At 41.1% G+C, this 22,500-nt stretch overlaps 1 protein-coding gene across 1 annotated transcript; it reads left to right on the forward strand.

Moving 5' to 3' along the window:
- The first annotated feature begins 21,494 nt into the window (after positions 1-21,494).
- On the forward strand, positions 21,495-21,848 carry LOC141693482 (uncharacterized). Its single transcript, XM_074498631.1, has one exon. The coding sequence runs from the start codon at positions 21,495-21,497 to the stop codon at positions 21,846-21,848; it is 354 nt and encodes a 117-aa protein (XP_074354732.1).
- The last annotated feature ends 652 nt before the right edge of the window (positions 21,849-22,500 follow it).

The following is a 22,500-nucleotide window of genomic DNA, read 5'->3' on the forward strand; positions in this document are numbered from 1 at the left end:
GTTTTTAATCTTACGAAGAAAACGAAGACCATATGCTATTCAGGCGGAAATTATAGATAATGGTTTTCTTACTCCGATGGAACTGATTTCAAGACCTACAGACGAGAATTGTGGATCTTCCTCAAAGGCTTACTCCATAGGATACCACTGGGTTTTCAGACGCAGGAAATGAATGAAATTTCTATGGGTATAGTTTTTCTCGGAGATTTTAAGACAACTCTATGATTCCAGATTATACAGTCACACAGTGCCTTGTACCAATGCTATATTTATCCGGGAGTCAATGAGATCATACAGGCAGGAGTTGTGGAGGTCAGAGAGAACAGGAGTTGTGGAGGTCAGAGAGAATAGTGGGGACAAACAAACATCTCAGTTACATGCATTATAGTTGGAACCTCAGGACAGAATGTAAGAGTTACTGATAGCTGAATCAGAAGGAGCTCGGGTAGAAGTACTTGAGGGACTGGACGTCAGGGCAGTGTTTGTAACACCCCCAGATCCGGGGTCGGGGATCCGGGTTGTCACGAGATCCGTTTCCCTTAATAACACCCAATCTTAATACACAATCAACTACTCTGTACTGTGACCCCACAATAAACACACACCACACGTTATAGTCTCAGAGATGAACATCCACAAATAATCACAAGTCGTTTTATTCCACAATTATAAGTCAATACACCTTAAAAGGGTTCTGAATAAATTTACATTTCTTTGCCATTATTACAATTCATAAGTATACATAAATCTGGTACATCAAAAGTTGAAGCCTAGTCTATTGGTAGTTCCCTACCTCAGCTACAGTGACTTCAATGCCTATAGGAGGCTGCGGAACGCTTCCTATCCGCTCGCGAATTGGGAGCTTGGTCCTGTTCATCTTATCTATCTGATGTTGTGTGATGAAAGAAGAAAGCAAGGGTGAGCAGCAAGCCCACCAAAATAATATGTATAATGATTAACAATATATGAGTCTACTCATAATACTCATGAAAGTCTTGGTCAAAAGAAATGAACCAAGTTGATAACTTAATGCGATGAAGTCGCAAAATATTCAGTATATATATATATACATATATACTTTTCAAAATATTGGAAGTCCTCTTCCATGCATAATATACACAAAGTCCCAGTGTATAACTGTATATAAAAAATATCGTTGCAAGGTGATCTCATATATCTAACCTTGTCTCAACGTTTTTCTGAGAATCTTTGTCATGCATAAGACAATTATTAATTAGATATAAGTTTAAAAGATGAGGTTACCAAATACCCCAATATACTTATATCTTTCCCAAATACTACTTGAACTACCACCGTTCAAGTTATAATCAGTTTTAAGAAAACATCCCATAGATGAGACCACAAGTTAAGACTTGAATAGATTCAATCTTTGAAATATTATTGAATGAAAAGGTTATGAGATACTTTATTTAATCCCGATATATGTATATCCACATATATACCTCTTTAAACATTTCCTGGAACCTCTGTTATGTAAAGTATGAACAGAGTTTGAAACATCCAATGAATTTTGGAAAGGAAAAGAATTTTGGCATAAACCCGATATCTCGCTGATCAGGCAAAGATACCAATAAGTAACCTTTTCTACTATAGATGGATGAATTCCTCACCGGTCATCACCCTGGCCGCATTAGGACCTCGCGCTCGACCGTACCCCGGCCCCTCACGCGTTGATGGACTGCCACCCAGCCACTTACACAATAATAGACCGTACCCCGGCCTGTCGCTTATGCCGACTCAATGAGATGGGCTTACTTCCCGAACGTTGGGCAAGTAATCAATTCATTTACCAAATCTGCAACCTCGTTGCGAATATAAAATACACCACAGAGCCGGATTCCCCAGGTTTTGAGCGAGTATTTAAATCCCCTTTAAAAAGGAAGATCTTAAATATAAAAATGAGTTTTGGGATCCGCTCTGACTTTTAAAAATCATTTTGAAGACTCGAAATCACTTTAAAGAGTGTTTGGAGTAAGGCTGATTTAATGAAGTAAATCAGTCCCCAGAATATTAGAAAATATCTGAATATTATTAATTAAATAATATTCCCATAAAGAATAATCTTTATAAAAATAATTGAAGTAGAAGTATTAAAATTTATACTTGAAACGAGTATTAAATAACCAAAGATATACTTATGTGAAAGTATTATCTTTATTTGAATAATCGAAAATAAGTTTGATTATTTACACCTTATTCTTTAATAAAATAAAGAATATATCTCAGCAAATAATCGGAGTCATAGATCCTCAAATGAATATTCAAATAATATTCAATAAATAAAATAAGCTGAGTCATAATACCTCGAATGAATATTATAAATAATATTCATTAAATAAAATAAAGGAGTCATACATCCTCAAATGAATATTCAAATAATATTCATTAAATAATATAAACTGAGTCATAAGCCCTCGAATGAATATTCAAATAATATTCAATAATAATATATAAAAGAGTCATAAGCCCTCGAATGAATATTCAAATAATATTCAAATAAATAAATAAAGTTAAAGTTATCGAATAAACCTTATTCGATTAATAGTTTAGAAAACTATAACCATACATATATATAATATATATATATATAAAATCTACTCGGGATCCTCGACTCCCGGTTTTAGAAAATATTTTCACCTTTGGGTCCCTATACTAAGGGTATATGCAAGTTACCGCTATCCTCTAGCATAGGTATTATCAATTGAACCAACAGATATATTTCAAGAATATGAAACAGGCATGCATATATACCATATCACATGCTACAATATATCGCAAGAATTTGCTAAATAACCAATATGCATTTATCGCAAGATCATGCATATACAAATGTATACATCACAACAACAGTATAACGGATAGAATACTTGCCTGAGTGCTCCCGGACAGACTTACGCTTAGAGTGGGTCCGATAACCTATGAACAACAACATAAGTCGGAATTAAACCCCGGTCGCTTAAGAAACTAGACTTTAACCATTTAGAGTCCTAATGTTCGCTTTCGCGCTTAACGGTTTACTTAAGTCGCTCGAGTACTCTCGGCTCCACCATTTTTAATAAATTAACCATTAAGGGTTTTATGGAGATTCTTTCGCGAGTACCTTACCAACTACCTAATCCACCTTACATAATTGTTTCATACTCCAATTAGTCCTTTAAGGTCTTTAACCAAGGTTTCAAAGTAAGGCGAGGGGAAATGTTTCGTTCGCGAAACGCCGTTACTTAAAACGGTCGTTTCTCCTAAACCGTAAATCGGAATCGGACGAACTACATATCAAAACGAAGCTCGTAACATGAGCTATCTAAACATGGCAGTGGTCACAATCTAGCAGGGGGTTCTCGGGTCCTAATGCTATGCACAAAAACAGTCCAAAGAAAATCGGCCGTTACGACGGCTATGTTTACGCGATTTCCAATTTTTTAAACCATCCACAATCAACCCAAATCAACCTCAAATCCAACATACAACCATCCTCCATCCTTATCACATCATAACCACCCCAACCAATTCAATTTAATCTTTCATACTTATGCTTAAACTTAACTTTAATCATTCTTAAGTTTCTTTAAATCAAAACCACAAAATTACCATTCCATTACTCTACCATTCCAAATCTCAAACTCTAAATCATAACAACAACTACAACATCAACCCACTACTCAAAATCACCTTATAATATATATGAACCTAGGGTTTGGAAATGGTATACCTTCCTTGAAGTGGTGGGTGGAGCTAGGAAGCCTTAAGAAGCTTTGAGAAGCCTTAGGAAAGCTTGGATCTTCAAGAAAAACAAGAAAAAGTTCAAGTTAAAAACTTGAAAACACTATTCATTGTCTTCTTCCTTGATTAAATGAAGAAGTTAGAGAAATAATTAATGGCTTAAACTCATGATATAGCCATAACTAAGCATAAAGATGATTAGGGAATTTTCTTACCAATTTAGGATGCTTGGATCTTGATTTTGAAAATTCTATGCCTTGAAAATGTGTAAAAGCCGTGAGCAAGATGAACTCATGCCTTGGTTGTTTTGATTTTTTTGATGGAAATGATTTTTACTTGGCTTGGTTGACTTGATTTGTATTTGATTTAGCAAATTACTACCTTGCCCTTGAATTTGTGTGGTTCTTATTCAACCACACCTCCTTCCTTCCCATGTCATGCTTACCTCATCCTCATGATGTCATCCTTCCTTCCTTGTCTTCTTTCTATTGGTTGGATGACATCATTCCCATTAATCCCTTTGATTAACTTCCTAATCGTTGCCTAATGACCGCTGATCTGTTATACGGTTCGCTTAACTTTCGCTTTCATTTATCGTTTGAAGGATCATACCCGGGATCTTATTACTTAGGTTCCCTTAACCTTTCTCAATACATTGTATTCCTTTTATGATCCTCTCTTATAATCCTTTAATTTAAATCCTTTTTATCCTGTTACCTTATACTCAATTCTCTCCGTATATTGTGGATTTCCGGGAAAAATCAAAGTGTTCGGAATTGGATTCTGACGATCTTTACATACACTTATATACCACATAGAGTACTAATAATATCCCATAAGATCAATAACAGAACCCCTACATAGCGTGGCATGAAAAGTTTTCTCATTCAGCAAAAACACTATTCATAAGGGTTTCAAAAATTTCCAAAAATTGGGGTTATTACAGTCTCCCCTCCTTAAAAGGATTCCGTCCCGGAATCAGATAGAAAGCAAATAGGAATACTTGCTTAGCATTACACTTTCTAACTCTCGAGTCAATTTTCCCACATTGTGGTTCTACCACCAAACTCTGCCTAGTTTGATAATCCTTCTCCTAAGCACTTGTTCCTTTTTCACTCTATAACCCTTCCTGGTTGCTCCATATAGGTTACGTCGGGTTGCATATCTATGCGCTCATATGCCTCTATTTATCTGGCATCTGAATTACACTTCTTTAACATTGATACGTGAAACACGTTACGACCTGCTACATGTTCGGGGTTAGGGCTAGCTCATATGCTAACTTCCCAAACATCTTAATATATCCAAGGGTCCAACAAATTGTAGACTTAGCTTTCCTTTCTTTCCGAACCTCATCAATCCTTTCTAAGGGATACCTATAACATTACTAGGTCCCCTATTTCATACTCTTTATCCTTTCGTGTGAAATCAACATACTTATCATGTCCATCTTGGGCTACTACCAGCCGTCCTCTGATTAGATCTATCATATCCTTGGTCCTTTGGACTACTGCGGGTCCGAGCATCTTGCGCTCTACAACTTCATCCTAACATAAGGGAGATCGACATTGTCTTCCCTCAAGGATCTCATAAGGCGACATCTCGATAATGACATATGATCTATTGTCGTAAGATAACTCAATCCGAATTAAGTGATCATTCCAAATTCTTTCAAGTCTATTACACAGACTCTCATTATTGCTTTTAGCATTAGAGCTTCTGCTTCTCAATACCCATTCTTTTCCAGTTCGTAATCGCTACTACCTTCCGTTCCTAATATTATACTGGTTATACTTTTGCTCGTTAGCGTTCTATAACCTTTTAATAACCACGTCAACCTTAGTATCACGAATGTGTTCCCATTCCGCATACTACCACCACTTTATTACTCCTTTTTCAGTTGTTTCTATTTTCCAAAATTTGATCAATCAAATAGAAGTAAAGGAATTTGTTGAGAGATCACTATGATCATGAACACTTGTTATATCGCATAGTTAGTACAGAAGGTGGCCAGCCTTTAGTACTTGACAAGCAATTAAACAATAGCTGGTATCCTACTCGGCTTCTATCACACAGATAGATAGTCATTCGGCAATACCTCCCCTTTTGGAAGGGTTGTTCTTCTCAGCTTACATGAAATGAAAAGAAGAGAAAAGAACGAACTGAAGAGAATTGTATATATGAAAAAAATATACTGCCACAAAATATCTGGCTTGGAATCTACCTCTGAACTATAGAGGTTTGTCATAGAAGAATAAAACATATATGTATTTATATCAACATCAAGTATTATAGCATCGCATTTCACGTGCCTAAATATTTTCGCTATCCCGTCCATCATTCTATGGACCCATGCTCTTCCTCGAGCTTATACACAATTACCTTTGAAACTCCCTCGACATCGAAAATCAAATCTGGGATCTCATTCTAGACATCATCGTTACTTGAATTCTATGCTTGCACCGCAACCTTCCTCGTATAATAATACGACTCTCTATTGATAAGAAAGAATAATAATTCACTAGGTAGATACTCTACTTAATTAGTCTATCCATGATAACTTATACACTACCACGACCCGATTAGTGGTGCTCAATCTCAACACCCATTCCCATACAACTCTCATGGTTGTAATCAGCTCATTACTCGCAGAATCATTGATGCCTTACTATGGTCCACCACTGACCTACTGTCATCATTCACTTTCCATGAAATCTTAATATCTAACCATACGGAGTCCATATATGTCGTATCTAATTCTCCTAAGGAGTTAACATAATCACCATTCTTGATTCATGGAGTACACTCCTGATTCTGACATACATACATGACATGAAGCAGATAAAATTGCAGAAGAGTTTCGCTCAAAGCAACGATAGCAGGTTAATACCATTCTAAATCATATGCCTTCAATAGAAGACTTAACTCAAAGGTTTGTTTGGTCCTTTTTTGGAATATGGTCCTGGCTTATTCTCAAGATAGTATCTTCTGAGATAGATAGCCCGTTCATGGCGATTACACGAATTAAACCTTTACCAACTACTATTACGGTTGGGTATTGCACAGTCATCAGAAGGAATGTCAATCTTCCAAACCATAATTCAACCTTCACATTTTTAACCATCATCACTGTTTTCTTTTGGCACACGCGCCTATAATTATCCACTTACCTTTAGAGTGTCGGCCACCTCTTTGGCCTTTCCTGATAGTAAAATTTCCTTACAGTCAATGTCACTTTAACCATCTCCAAATAAATTTTCTACCTTATTTCAATCACAGCTTATGTGAAAATGCTTTCCTTAAAATCTGATGAGTAAAAAAAAAATCACCATTTTTCCATAAGTTATTGCCTCAGTCTTTAGAGGTTAATCACTGTCATGACTGACTCTCAATCATAATTAGAACATCTTTTATCTTAAGTCCTAATTGCCCTGAACAATTTCGACCATTACTGGTTCGATCCATACTTTCTTGTGGTTTAACACGTGCCCCACTTGGCATCATTATAATTACGTCATATTTCCTTTATCAACATTTCTATTCTTGAGAATTTTGAATATTACCTTTCTCCTTGTAAAACCTCTAAGGTTATCCTTCAATCGTTCCTCCTGTATTCCCTAGATACAGGGCATATCACAATACCATTTACTAATAGTAGAACCATTGTCTATATACTTCTGCAAAATTTCTCCACTGATTCTTAAAGGTTGTTGTTACCTTAACCCTTTCCCAATCATACTGTCAAAACTCATACTGTCCCTATTAAGGGTGACATGCCAACCTTTATGCAGTCCCCTAGGATTCATTTTAAGTTACCAATGTTCTATCCTTAATTCCACCTTTAAAAGGTACCTGCATCCTTCCACGAATAAATCAAGTCATATTTCCTTGATAGATTATCTTATTCATCATTCCCACCTCGATAGTCTATACCCAACTTCATAATAGCATCCTTATTCAAATTGAGGTCAATCCATATGGCCTCCAAAAGATAACAATGGTCATCCGCTTTTCTTTCCTGATTTGGTAATGATAACATGGATGTTCTGGAAGATATTGGTCGTGTTCAACGTGAACTTCTTCTTAATAATTCCTTATTTACTTTTGTTGTTTATCTCAACAGTCACCTCAATGTTGGGATATCTTTCATACCTGGCATCTCCCGTTCTGGGTATCAAGCCACCAGTCTTACATTTCCCATTCTTGAAGGTCACTTCCTTCCTCCAATTTTCTTAATTTCTTACTTTCTTGTCTCCTCAGTCTATCCGCGTCTCATTATTTATCCTTCGAACTATCTCAAGGTTTCCTCGAATCCTCCCAACTTAAAGAGGGTACAATATATGTATCTCTTATGCCTTCAACCATCAATTTTAACTCATGGTGGTTCATCATCATCCTGACGATTACATACTTTTCTATTTCTATTGCTATGAGTCTTTAGGGTTTCCTCATACCCAACTCCCTTATCATTCCTCAAACTCTATTGCCTTTTATATTCCTTTCCACTTCAGTTTCTTTTTATTTTCCTTTCTCTTATCATTATTTCATGGACCAACACAACATAAACATTGATTTCATACATCCCGTCATTCTGGATTCGTGTCCTCAGAACGAATCTTGATAACTTTTACAACTTAGATTCATAATTCATCATACTCGTCTGCCTTTGTTCTGTCTCTAAAGCTTTTACACTATCTCCATAACCTTGGAAAGTACTTTCCTAAAACAATTGACTGAACTTAAATCAGTTTATTCTAACCTCTGGCTCCGTGCCTTTCTTGGTCTTTCACCAGCGGGTGGTCTCTCTCTTAGGAGGGTAAGTGACAAAATAGTCTTTTGTGGTTCATCAATCATTTAGAATCTCAAATGATTCCTCTATTTCCTTTAGCCAGGCTCTTGCCTCGACTGGGTCAGCTTGTTCCTTGGAACTCTGAGAGCTTAGCGACTTAGAGGTCCTGAAAGAATTTCACACCACATTGTTTCCTCAAGGTGGTGGTTGGGGATAATAGTCTAAGTTCTGTCTAGACAGGTCCATGAATTGCCGTATAGGAGTACCGTCTCGGGTCTCCTTTCCTTACTCGACTTTCTGTTTCCTTAGTATGAAATGTTTCATCCTACTCCCCATAATTGGGGTCATCTTTTAATTTAAAATCCTCATTTTCCACTTCATCATGTTATGGGTTCCTTTTTGTCTTGGTGGCAACCTCCCTGACTATCACGTTCAGGGTTTGCTCTAACTCTTATTCCTCAAACTAGCTTTCATCTAAGATTTCATCTTTAAGCTCTTAAACATTTGGAACCCAAATTCTATGGGAATACCTCATTATTCCCTTATCATCTCTCTCGGTATTAATCTCATATCTATTTGTTGGCTCTCTGCCTTCATTCATCACTTTTACTGGCACAATATGTTCTTTTCCAATAATTCGGGCTGTATTGCTATCTCAAACAGCCTTTCGGTACCGGCTCCGGTTACCTTCACTACTATTCCCATTTTCTCAAAATCTCTTATAAACTCTCCAAAAGACATCATCATCTTGAGTCTCTCCTTTTTACTAAGGGCATCAGCCACCATATTGGCTTTCCCCGAATGATAAAGAATCTCCCAATCATTATTCTTGATTAGCTCTAACTGCCTCCTCTGGCATATGTTGAGCTCTTTCTACGTGAAAAATGTACTAGAGCACTTATGGCTTAGGTAATTCTCGCACTTCTCTCCATACAAGTAGTGCCTCCAATCTTTAGGGTAAAACTATTGCCACGAGCCTAAGCTCATGGGCGGGGATATCGAATTTCATATTACCTTAATTGTCTTGACGCAGACGCGATTATCTTCCTGTGCTAAGAAGCACCCTAATTCCTTGTGCGAAGCGTCACTACACTTCACAAAATCTCCTTTTCCATCCGGCAATGCCAGCATAGGGGCCATCACCAACCTCTGCTTCAGTTCTTGAAAGCTGTTCTCGCATTTCTCTGTCCATTCGAACTTCTCAGTCTTACGAGTAAGCCGCGTTAAAGGGGTTACTATCTTTACAAACTTGAACGAACCTCCGGTAGTGACCGGCCAATCCTACCTCTGGTAGTCGACCAAACCATGGTCATCAATTCATCAGTGGTCCTTTATCCAATCCTGTCAGGATCCTCCATGGGGTCCTCCTCAACAACTATCCCTACTAGGACAACATCCTCAATATCAACATCATCTGGTCCTGCATTAGGACACTCTATCGGATCCACAATCCGATCTCCAATTAGTAATAAAATATCATCACGATGTTGCTCCTCAACCTCAGGGTTCGGAATCCCGCTACCATATACGATAACGAACTACGCTCCTATCACGATATTTATAAGGGTTCCCATAAGGGTTTTAACTGTCAGTGCTACGTTAGGTAGCCCGACTATGAACTTGGCAAGAGTTCTTATTATCTTAGTTAACTTATTATCTTAACGTCCCATCATCTCTGAGGTTTATAACGCTTAGCTCTGATACCATTACTGTAACACCCCCAGATCCGGGGTCGGGGATCCGGGTTGTCACGAGATCCGTTTCCCTTAATAACACCCAATCTTAATACACAATCAACTACTCTGTACTGTGACCCCACAATAAACACACACCACACGTTATAGTCTCAGAGATGAACATCCACAAATAATCACAAGTCATTTTATTCCACAATTATAAGTCAATACACCTTAAAAGGGTTCTGAATAAATTTACATTTCTTTGCCATTATTACAATTCATAAGTATACATAAATCTGGTACATCAAAAGTTGAAGCCTAGTCTATTGGTAGTTCCCTACCTCAGCTACAGTGACTTCAATGCCTATAGGAGGCTGCGGAACGCTTCCTATCCGCTCGCGAATTGGGAGCTTGGTCCTGTTCATCTTATCTATCTGATGTTGTGTGATGAAAGAAGAAAGCAAGGGTGAGCAGCAAGCCCACCAAAATAATATGTATAATGATTAACAATATATGAGTCTACTCATAATACTCATGAAAGTCTTGGTCAAAAGAAATGAACCAAGTTGATAACTTAATGCGATGAAGTCGCAAAATATTCAGTATATATATATACATATATACTTTTCAAAATATTGGAAGTCCTCTTCCATGCATAATATACACAAAGTCCCAGTGTATAACTGTATATAAAAAATATCGTTGCAAGGTGATCTCATATATCTAACCTTGTCTCAACGTTTTTCTGAGAATCTTTGTCATGCATAAGACAATTATTAATTAGATATAAGTTTAAAAGATGAGGTTACCAAATACCCCAATATACTTATATCTTTCCCAAATACTACTTGAACTACCACCGTTCAAGTTATAATCAGTTTTAAGAAAACATCCCATAGATGAGACCACAAGTTAAGACTTGAATAGATTCAATCTTTGAAATATTATTTAATGAAAAGGTTATGAGATACTTTATTTAATCCCGATATATGTATATCCACATATATACCTCTTTAAACATTTCCTGGAACCTCTGTTATGTAAAGTATGAACAGAGTTTGAAACATCCAATGAATTTTGAAAAGGAAAAGAATTTTGGCATAAACCCGATATCTCGCTGATCAGGCAAAGATACCAATAAGTAACCTTTTCTACTATAGATGGATGAATTCCTCACCGGTCATCACCCTGGCCGCATTAGGACCTCGCGCTCGACCGTACCCCGGCCCCTCACGCGTTGATGGACTGCCACCCAGCCACTTACACAATAATAGACCGTACCCCGGCCTGTCGCTTATGCCGACTCAATGAGATGGGCTTACTTCCCGAACGTTGGGCAAGTAATCAATTCATTTACCAAATCTGCAACCTCGTTGCGAATATAAAATACACCACAGAGCCGGATTCCCCAGGTTTTGAGCGTGTATTTAAATCCCCTTTAAAAAGGAAGATCTTAAATATAAAAATGAGTTTTGGGATCCGCTCTGACTTTTAAAAATCATTTTGAAGACTCGAAATCACTTTAAAGAGTGTTTGGAGTAAGGCTGATTTAATGAAGTAAATCAGTCCCCAGAATATTAGAAAATATCTGAATATTATTAATTAAATAATATTCCCATAAAGAATAATCTTTATAAAAATAATTGAAGTAGAAGTATTAAAATTTATACTTGAAACGAGTATTAAATAACCAAAGATATACTTATGTGAAAGTATTATCTTTATTTGAATAATCGAAAATAAGTTTGATTATTTACACCTTATTCTTTAATAAAATAAAGAATATATCTCAGCAAATAATCGGAGTCATAGATCCTCAAATGAATATTCAAATAATATTCAATAAATAAAATAAGCTGAGTCATAATACCTCGAATGAATATTATAAATAATATTCATTAAATAAAATAAAGGAGTCATACATCCTCAAATGAATATTCAAATAATATTCATTAAATAATATAAACTGAGTCATAAGCCCTCGAATGAATATTCAAATAATATTCAATAATAATATATAAAAGAGTCATAAGCCCTCGAATGAATATTCAAATAATATTCAAATAAATAAATAAAGTTAAAGTTATCGAATAAACCTTATTCGATTAATAGTTTAGAAAACTATAACCATACATATATATAATATATATATATATAAAATCTACTCGGGATCCTCGACTCCCGGTTTTAGAAAATATTTTCACCTTTGGGTCCCTATACTAAGGGTATATGCAAGTTACCGCTATCCTCTAGCATAGGTATTATCAATTGAACCAACAGATATATTTCAAGAATATGAAACAGGCATGCATATATACCATATCACATGCTACAATATATCGCAAGAATTTGCTAAATAACCAATATGCATTTATCGCAAGATCATGCATATACAAATGTATACATCACAACAACAGTATAACGGATAGAATACTTGCCTGAGTGCTCCCGGACAGACTTACGCTTAGAGTGGGTCCGATAACCTATGAACAACAACATAAGTCGGAATTAAACCCCGGTCGCTTAAGAAACTAGACTTTAACCATTTAGAGTCCTAATGTTCGCTTTCGCGCTTAACGGTTTACTTAAGTCGCTCGAGTACTCTCGGCTCCACCATTTTTAATAAATTAACCATTAAGGGTTTTATGGAGATTCTTTCGCGAGTACCTTACCAACTACCTAATCCACCTTACATAATTGTTTCATACTCCAATTAGTCCTTTAAGGTCTTTAACCAAGGTTTCAAAGTAAGGCGAGGGGAAATGTTTCGTTCGCGAAACGCCGTTACTTAAAACGGTCGTTTCTCCTAAACCGTAAATCGGAATCGGACGAACTACATATCAAAACGAAGCTCGTAACATGAGATATCTAAACATGGCAGTGGTCACAATCTAGCAGGGGGTTCTCGGGTCCTAATGCTATGCACAAAAACAGTCCAAAGAAAATCGGCCGTTACGACGGCTATGTTTACGCGATTTCCAATTTTTTAAACCATCCACAATCAACCCAAATCAACCTCAAATCCAACATACAACCATCCTCCATCCTTATCACATCATAACCACCCCAACCAATTCAATTTAATCTTTCATACTTATGCTTAAACTTAACTTTAATCATTCTTAAGTTTCTTTAAATCAAAACCACAAAATTACCATTCCATTACTCTACCATTCCAAATCTCAAACTCTAAATCATAACAACAACTACAACATCAACCCACTACTCAAAATCACCTTATAATATATATGAACCTAGGGTTTGGAAATGGTATACCTTCCTTGAAGTGGTGGGTGGAGCTAGGAAGCCTTAAGAAGCTTTGAGAAGCCTTAGGAAAGCTTGGATCTTCAAGAAAAACAAGAAAAAGTTCAAGTTAAAAACTTGAAAACACTATTCATTGTCTTCTTCCTTGATTAAATGAAGAAGTTAGAGAAAGAATTAATGGCTTAAACTCATGATATAGCCATAACTAAGCATAAAGATGATTAGGGAATTTTCTTACCAATTTAGGATGCTTGGATCTTGATTTTGAAAATTCTATGCCTTGAAAATGTGTAAAAGCCGTGAGCAAGATGAACTCATGCCTTGGTTGTTTTGATTTTTTTGATGGAAATGATTTTTACTTGGCTTGGTTGACTTGATTTGTATTTGATTTAGCAAATTACTACCTTGCCCTTGAATTTGTGTGGTTCTTATTCAACCACACCTCCTTCCTTCCCATGTCATGCTTACCTCATCCTCATGATGTCATCCTTCCTTCCTTGTCTTCTTTCTATTGGTTGGATGACATCATTCCCATTAATCCCTTTGATTAACTTCCTAATCGTTGCCTAATGACCGCTGATCTGTTATACGGTTCGCTTAACTTTCGCTTTCATTTATCGTTTGAAGGATCATACCCGGGATCTTATTACTTAGGTTCCCTTAACCTTTCTCAATACATTGTATTCCTTTTATGATCCTCTCTTATAATCCTTTAATTTAAATCCTTTTTATCCTGTTACCTTATACTCAATTCTCTCCGTATATTGTGGATTTCCGGGAAAAATCAAAGTGTTCGGAATTGGATTCTGACGATCTTTACATACACTTATATACCACATAGAGTACTAATAATATCCCATAAGATCAATAACAGAACCCCTACATAGCGTGGCATGAAAAGTTTTCTCATTCAGCAAAAACACTATTCATAAGGGTTTCAAAAATTTCCAAAAATTGGGGTTATTACAGTGTTTCACTTGTCAGGGAAGTTTAGTCACATCAGATTCACAAGGAGTACATAAGCTATATCCAAGGATCAAGCCTATCTATTCAGAAGTAGAGATTCTTACAGATTCAGTTCAAGGGGTGATTACAAGACTGAGAATGGGACATAAATAAGATTTGATAGCTACAGGTATGACAAGACATATGTGTCAAGTAACTATCAGGGGTTTTGCTACAACAGAACAAGAAGCTTGATGTTATGCTCGCTTTCGGTCATGGGCCCTAAACAGGTCTCTTCGGGTGCATTGAATAGCTGGACTCTTATGTGTGGGCTAGAATCATGGACTAATGTGACTTGGGCCAGCACATGCGGGCTGAGCTCATGACATGCGAGCTGGGCTCATGACATACGAGCTTGGCTCATGACATACGAGCTGGGCTCATGACATGCGAGCTGGTCTCACATCTGTGAGGTAGGCTCATACTTGCCATATGGGCTCTCATACGTGAGGTGGGTTTAGGTGTCCATACGCGAGGTGGGCTCAAGTGACTTCACGCGAGGTGGGTTTAGGTGTCCATACGCGAGGTGGGCTTAGGTGCCCACACGCGGGCTGGGCCCATGAGCCCACATCTTATAAAAACAGAGGTATCATTGTATTTATTAATTGAAAAGGAAGGCGGTGCGGGCCGAGGTGACCAGGCCGGCTCGCATCAAAGGACTTTGTGTGTAACATGGAAAATGACTCATAGATGATTGAGTTGCTCGTAGATTTCGGGGCCGACACGGGTTATTCCTACAATTACGGGAAAAAATGCGGAGCTGCCGCGAGATTGTAGGAAGCGTGTGGAGCCGGTTGAGATTTACGTGACTAATTGGCTGAAGGTCTGACTTTATCATGGGCTTGGGCTGCATAGGCTGAAGAGTCCTAACCCTAGCCTACGTGACTTATTCCCTAAGAACTACGTGAGGCTTGATCCCTATATATAGGGTACGTAGGCACTTGTATGAGACATGAGTCGACACTTGGTAGAGAATAATAAAACCCTATTCTCTCTTAAGGAGTCAACATACAAGCTCAGCCACCACCACACATAACCTTCCTCTGCCTTCAAACACCGCTCTTGATCCTTGTTCCACCCATTAACCTCCACAATACTGTTATACGAAATTCTCCCTATAACAATTGGCGCTAGAATGAGGGGTTTTTTTCATCTTAGGGAGAAAGATGACCAAAGAAAGCAAACAAGCGGCGACACCAGGAAGCGGAGGAAAGAAGAAGGACCATAACGAGGTCGAACACACGCCCCCAAAGAATCAGGCTCCACCTCCACCAATTGCAACCGTGGACGGGCAGGCTATTATGACGTATCACGAAGGGCTGGCCGATCAGATGAATCAGATCAACGCCCGGATGTCAAGGGTAGAGAGAAGCTTGGTCCAGAACGCCAAGCGTAAGGTGCGCCGCCTCAAGGTCTCTCAGCGTAGCTGGAAGGGCAAAGGTCCTCAGAAGAGGCTGATCCACGATTTTGATGACGTGGCAACTGGGACCAAGCAGAAGAAAGAAACATCGCATGAAAAGGAAGATATACCCCGAGGCCAGGATGAGCGGGGCAGCCAGATCTCTACGAGGTCGGGGCAGAAGCCAGCTTCATCTGAGGCAAGGTCGACTAGCATGCTAGACCGAGTGGGTAAAAAACTAAGTGAGCATGACCTCAGGCTCAAATTAGAGAATTGCAAGAAGGAGAGAGAAGAGAAAGAGCTCGTGGATCAGAGAGGCTCGAAATGAGATCGGGCAGCGACCCCTCCAGAAAGTCGCCAACACACCTCGCCCAGGAGGGAGGAGCGACGCAGGCGCAGAGACAATCGTGAAGAGGAGTCGCAAATGCGAGCCGAAGGAGGGGGACGCCGCGAGCGACCTCAGGGCTCCACCATTCGAATAACGCGGGAGGTGACAGAGAGGGAGAAGTTGTTAGAGTAAGAGACCTAAGGAGGATCTTGGATGAGATGGAGCGAGAGAAGAGAGGGCCACCGGCCTCAGCTTCCCCCTCTCCGTTTACGGCTGCTATCCGATCATCCCCCCTACCTCGGGTATTTAGGCACAACCATGACCTTCTATTCAACGGCGAGGCCGACCCGGCGGAATACCTTATACAATTTAACACAGAGATGGAAGTTTATCAGGTGCCGGAGATGACCCGTTGCAGACTCTTCGCGGCATCACTCAGAGGTAGTGCCCAACAATGGTTCTCCATGTTGGGACCTGCTAGCATAAGGACATGGAGACAATTGGAGGACTTGTTCGTCAGATAATTTCAGTCCACCCTCCACTACTCACCTTCTGTGGCCACGTTAGCCAACATCAAGCAAAGGGAGGGGGAGCCCCTAGCAGAATACTTTCGTCGGTTCAACGCCGAGGTACCCAAGGTGAGGGGAGCCAGTGAGGAGACTATCAAGAACTTCTTGATTGCAGGGTTGAAAGAAGGGTCGAAATTCTGGAAGAGCCTCCAAGCAAGTGAGCCGAGATCCTTGGCCGAGTTCTATGAGCAAGCTGAACCCTTTAAGAGGGTAGAGAAGTCGATGAGAGAGCTGAAGATCAGCGATAATTATCGAGATAAAAGAGATCGGTCTTCGAGCCCTGACGAGAGGAGAAAGACGTATCGGCATAGCTCAAGCCCCAAAAATTCTGCCCGAGGTAAAGAGACAAGCAAAGATTCGGGGAGACCTTATACAAGCAAATGGCAGACACACACCCCTCTGGTAGCCTCTGTTGACCACATATATGCTACCTATGTTGGGAAGGGGGTATTCAGAAAGGCGACCCCTCTCACAGACTATAACAAGAGGGATACTTCAAAGTATTGCGCATATCATGAGGCCACGGGGCATGATACAGCTGATTGCAGACAGTTGAAGGATGAAATTGAGACGCTGATAAGGCAAGGGAAGCTGATAGAGTGGGTTGTCAAGGAGGTTCGAAGGCACAGAACTGATTATCATACCGTCCCTCCACCACCCCCAGAAGATAAAGAGAGGATACCTCGGGCCGGAAGCATTTATATTATTCTAGGAGGGTCTCATATTGGAGGAGACAGCCGGAAGGCGATGGAAAGGTATGCCCGAGAAGCAAAGAGCAAGCCCCTCACCAACGTCAATCATTTGAGCCAGAGACCCCAGAGCTCTTTGAAAGGGAGGCTGATGACATCGTGTTTAGGGAAGACGAGCCAATTGGGTGCATTACCCTCATACAGACGCCCTAGTTATAAAGATGAAGATTGGGACGATGAATGTTCATCGGGCAATGGTGGATACCGGGAGCTCAGCTGATGTCTAACTTATGATACATACAAGAAGCTAGGATTGCTGGATAGAGAGCTAACCTCAACAGGGGGACACTTGTACGGGTTCACGGGAAACTCGGTCGTGGTGAAAGGGACAATTCAGCTCCCGGTGACCATAGGAGAAGAGCCTTATGTGGCCACTCAGATTGCTACGTTTATAGTAGTAGATCAGCCTTGTGCCTACAACGTTATAGTGAGAAGACCCCTTATGAGGGAAATGAGGATGGTGACCTCAATCCACCACATGACGGTAAAATTCCCAACCCCCATGGGGGTCGGCTTCCTGAAGAGCTGTCAATATGAATTAAGGGTCTGTTATAACCAGGCACCCAGGGCAGCCGAGTCAGGGAATATTTCAAGGGAGATAGCTGAAGCGGGTGAGTGCGACGTCCCCATGGAAGAGGCAGAGGGCAGGAAGAGAATACGTCCCGAGAGCCACGAGACTTGTAACTTGATTTCAATCGAGGAGTTGCACGAGAACTATTTCAAGCACATGGGGATTCAGGTGGAACCACGCCCAGGGGCCTTGCTGATGGAAGCCTCTCAGCCCATCATATTGATACAAGAAGGGATTGTGGAGGAAGCGAGTGATGAAGAAGAGTGCCTGGAACAAATCGCTGCAAGGCTCAGAAAAGGGAAATGGGCACGCGAAGAAACGACAACAACCATAGATCTTCCCAATGGTTATCATTCGTACTGTCACTACGACCTCTGAACGCCTGATAAATCCGGCCCAAGCTCACCAGCCTGAGCTCGAGGATATGGAAGGTCTGACAATCCTGGAAGTGGGAGAATCTAGTGAGGCTCGAGCATACTTAGACCCAAGAATGCCCCCAATGATTGAGAGGGCTGATGCCGCAGAGGATACAATCCCGATCTTGGTAGACCCAAATGATCCCTCCAAGGTACTTAGAATAGGCTCTAACCTAAGTCCTGACTTGAGGAAGGATCTAGCCCGCTTTCTAAGGAAAAATTTGGATGTCTTTACATGGTCACACTCTGATATGACAGGGATCGACCCGAATGTCATGTGCCATCGGCTCAACTTGGACCCAAAAAAGAAGGGGGTCAGACAGAAGAGGCGGTCGATTAGTGGAGAGAGAGCAGAAGCCCTCAGAGAGGAGGTGGATAGACTAACGGAGGCAGGACTTATGAGGGAAGCCTTCTACCCCATGTGGCTGGCCAACCCCGTGCTTGTCAAGAAACCCAATGGCAAGTGGAGGACATGTATAGACTTCACCGACCTGAATAAAGCTTGCCCGAAGGATAGTTTTCCTCTTCCCCGGATCGACCAGCTGGTTGACTCTACAGCTGGGCACGTGTTACTTAGCTTTATGGATGCTTATTCAGGATACAACCAAATCCCCATGTATAGGCCAGATCAGGAGCACACCTCTTTTATTATTGATCGGGGCCTCTACTGTTACATCGGGATGCCCTTTGGGCTCCTTAATGCGGGGGCAACCTATCAGAGGCTAGTGAATAAGATGTTCAAACACCAGTTAGGGAAGACTATGGAGGCCTATGTAGATGACATGCTCGTGAAATCAAAAGAAGCAAGGGATCATGTCCGCCACCTAGCAGAAATGTTCCAGATCCTAAGGGAGTACAGGATGAAGCTCAACCCCCAGAAATGTGTGTTCGGGGTCGAATCAGGGAAGTTTTTGGGGTTTATTGTCAACTATAGGGGCATTGAGGCCAACCCCACCAAGATACGAGCCCTACTCGAGATGAGATCCCCTCGACGGGTGAAGGATGTTCAAAGCTTAACAGGGCGAGTGGCTGCCTTAAACCGCTTCGTCTCAAAGTCCTCCGATAAATGCCAGGAGTTCTTCAAAGCAATTAAAGGAGTAGGGAGGAATTTTGAGTGGACAGAAGAATGTGAGGAGGCCTTTCAGAATATAAAGAAGCATCTCAGCAGCCCTCCAATGTTGTCCAACCCAAAGGCAGGAGAAACTCTGATCCTATACTTGGCTGTCTCCGACTTTGCAAAAAGTGCGGTATTAGTCCGAGAAGAGGATGGTATCCAGCTCCCGGTATATTATGTGAGTAAAAGGCTAGCCGACGCCGAGACTCGGTACACAAGCCTCGAAAAGCTAGCATATGCTCTGATCCTGGCCTCCCGAAAGCTCAGGCCTTATTTTCAGGCGCACAAGATAGAGGTGCAAACCTCCTACCCCCTCAGAAAAGTGATGCACAAACCAGAGTCTTCTGGTCGGATGCTGAAGTGGACGGTTGAGCTCGGCCAATTCGAGGTGGATTATAAGCCAAGGACCGCAATCAAAGGCCACGCCCTGGCCGATTTTGTGCTAGAATTTCCTCCACATCAAGAAGTGGAGCCGGGAGCCCTTGTTGTCACACCTAGCATAGAAGAAGTTGGGCTGGAAAGCCAAAACAGTGCCCCATGGTGGAGCCTATTTGTGGATGGAGCCTCTAATGGTGATGGAGCAGGGGTTGGAATTGAGCTAATCAGCCCAGAGGCGCACAAGATCAGATGTACGACCCATCTGGCCTTTCATGCAACCAACAACGATGCTGAGTATGAGGCCCTGATCAGCGGTCTCAAGCTAGCCTTGGAGATGAAGGTGGAGAATTTGAACGTGTTTAGTGACTCCATGATTGTGGTCTATCAGATAAACGGAGGGTATCAAGCTAAGGGGCTGAGAACAGAGCTTTACCTGAAGTGTGCGCAGAGGATAATCGTGAGGTTCAACGAGGTGAGGCTGGAACTAATCCCGCATGGACCGAATGAAGGCACGGACGAGCTAGCTAAGCTCGGCTCATGCCGTGAGACCACTTTGCTAGGGATTGTGCCCCTTGATATACAGAGGCAACCTAGTGTGCCCGAAAACGAGGTGGGCAGCCTCAGTAATGAGCTTAGCCCCACGTGGATGACACCTATTCTAGCATACATAAAAGAAGGTTCACTTCCGGATGAGAAGAATGAGGCAAGGAAGATAAAATACAAAACAGCCCGCTATGTGATATACGATGAGATCCTATACAGAAGAGGGTTCAATATGCCTCTCCTCAAATGCATAGATGGGGATGAATGCAACTATATCCTAAGGGAAGTACACGAGGGCATTTATGGCAATCACTCGGGGGGTAGCTCTCTAGCTCAAAAAATCCTCCGTCAAGGCTACTACTGGCCAACGCTGAAAAAAGACGCCTTTGAATTCTCCCGAGCTTATGATAAGTGTCAGCGATATGCCAATTATTATAACAGCCCCGTGGCCTCTCTCATATCCCTCATGAGCCCCTGGCCCTTCTTCATGTGGGGAATTGATCTGATTGGGGAACTCCCGAAGGCCAGGGGAGGTGTCAAGTATGCGGTGGTTGCGATAGACTACTTCACTAAGTGGGAAGAGGCCGAGCCCCTAGCCACCATCACGGCAAAAAAGCTCAGGGAGTTTGTACACAGGGCTATTGTGTGTCGCTATGGCATCCCTGACAAGTTGATATCTGACAATGGGAAACAATTTGATAGCAAGGAAATGCGAGAATTTTGTGAGCAGCTGGGGATTCAGAAAAGCTTTAGCGCAGTCTGCCACCCCTAGAGTAACGGGCAGACGGAGGCTGTTAATAAAATCATTAAGCATACCTTGAAGGCAAAGTTTGAAGAAAAGAAAGGAGCATGGCCAGAGGAGCTCGCCCAGGTCTTATGATCTTACAACACTACACCCCGAACTACAACTGGAGAGACCCCTTTCTCTCTGGTGTATGGGTGTGAAGCTATGGTGCCTGTTGAAGTGGGAGCAGGATCTTTTCGAAGGGACAACTATGACTCGGAGGCAAATGAGGTCAATCATCGGCTCTATTTGGATATGATCGAAGAAACTCGGGAAGATGCTCAGATCAGGGTAGCAGCATATCAGCAGAGGACAGCTAGGCACTATAACAGTAAGGTTAGAGCCCGAACTTTCAAGGTGGGAGATTTGGTTCTGCGCCGGGTCATGCCAAACACCAAGGTGGTGAGTCACGGAGTCTTTGGAGCGAATTGGGAAGGCTCTTACAAGATAAAGTCAGTGCTCTGGGAGGGAACCTACCACCTCAATGATATGCAGGACAAGCTAATCCCGAGAGCCTAGAATGCGGAGCACCTCCGTAAATATTATCAGTAATATTATTCTTTGCAGACTTAGTATTATCTTACAATACTCCTAAGTCTCGGGGGGTAGTGCCATATAGGTGCCTCCCTGAGACCATAAGCATGTACTCCTCTTAGTTCCCATTATCTATGAATAAACGATTGATCTCTATTTGTGCACTTGATATTATAACTTTTGTTAAATACCCAGCAGGGGAGCCCATTCTTGGGAACCCATGCGAGGAAAGAATGGTTGTTATATTAACATCACAAATCAGGCCGGGCCCCGGCCCACTTGACAACAAATATGGGAGACAAGCTGGGCCACGACCCGCTTAGAAAGTTATGAGCACAAAGCAAATAAAAGATGAAGCTTAAAAGAGGGATGGGAATGTGATGCGAGCCCATACCCCAGATCGCAGACTCCCAAATGCGACCCAGGAGGCCCAGCCCTCCACCAAGCATGGCCAGGGTCGCATTATGCGGGAAGAACTTGTGAATTACTAATGACGTGAGCCTGTTCCACTTAGTATTTTCTGTTCAATTTTGCTTAAATAAAAGGTGTGAGCTGATTAAACTAGGCTCGTTGTGAAGGTGTAATACCCGCCATACGCGGCTAGAGCTATGATAGCTTTTGGTCAGTAGGGGCATGA

The sequence above is a fragment of the Apium graveolens genome, chromosome 1 (assembly GCF_009905375.1).
Source record: "Apium graveolens cultivar Ventura chromosome 1, ASM990537v1, whole genome shotgun sequence".
NCBI classification, from domain to species: domain Eukaryota; kingdom Viridiplantae; phylum Streptophyta; class Magnoliopsida; order Apiales; family Apiaceae; genus Apium; species Apium graveolens.

Coding starts and splice junctions, on each gene's coding strand:
- LOC141693482 (XM_074498631.1), top strand. CDS start 21,495: ATGGTGCCTGTTGAAGTGGGAGCAGGATCTTTTCGAAGGGACAACTAT.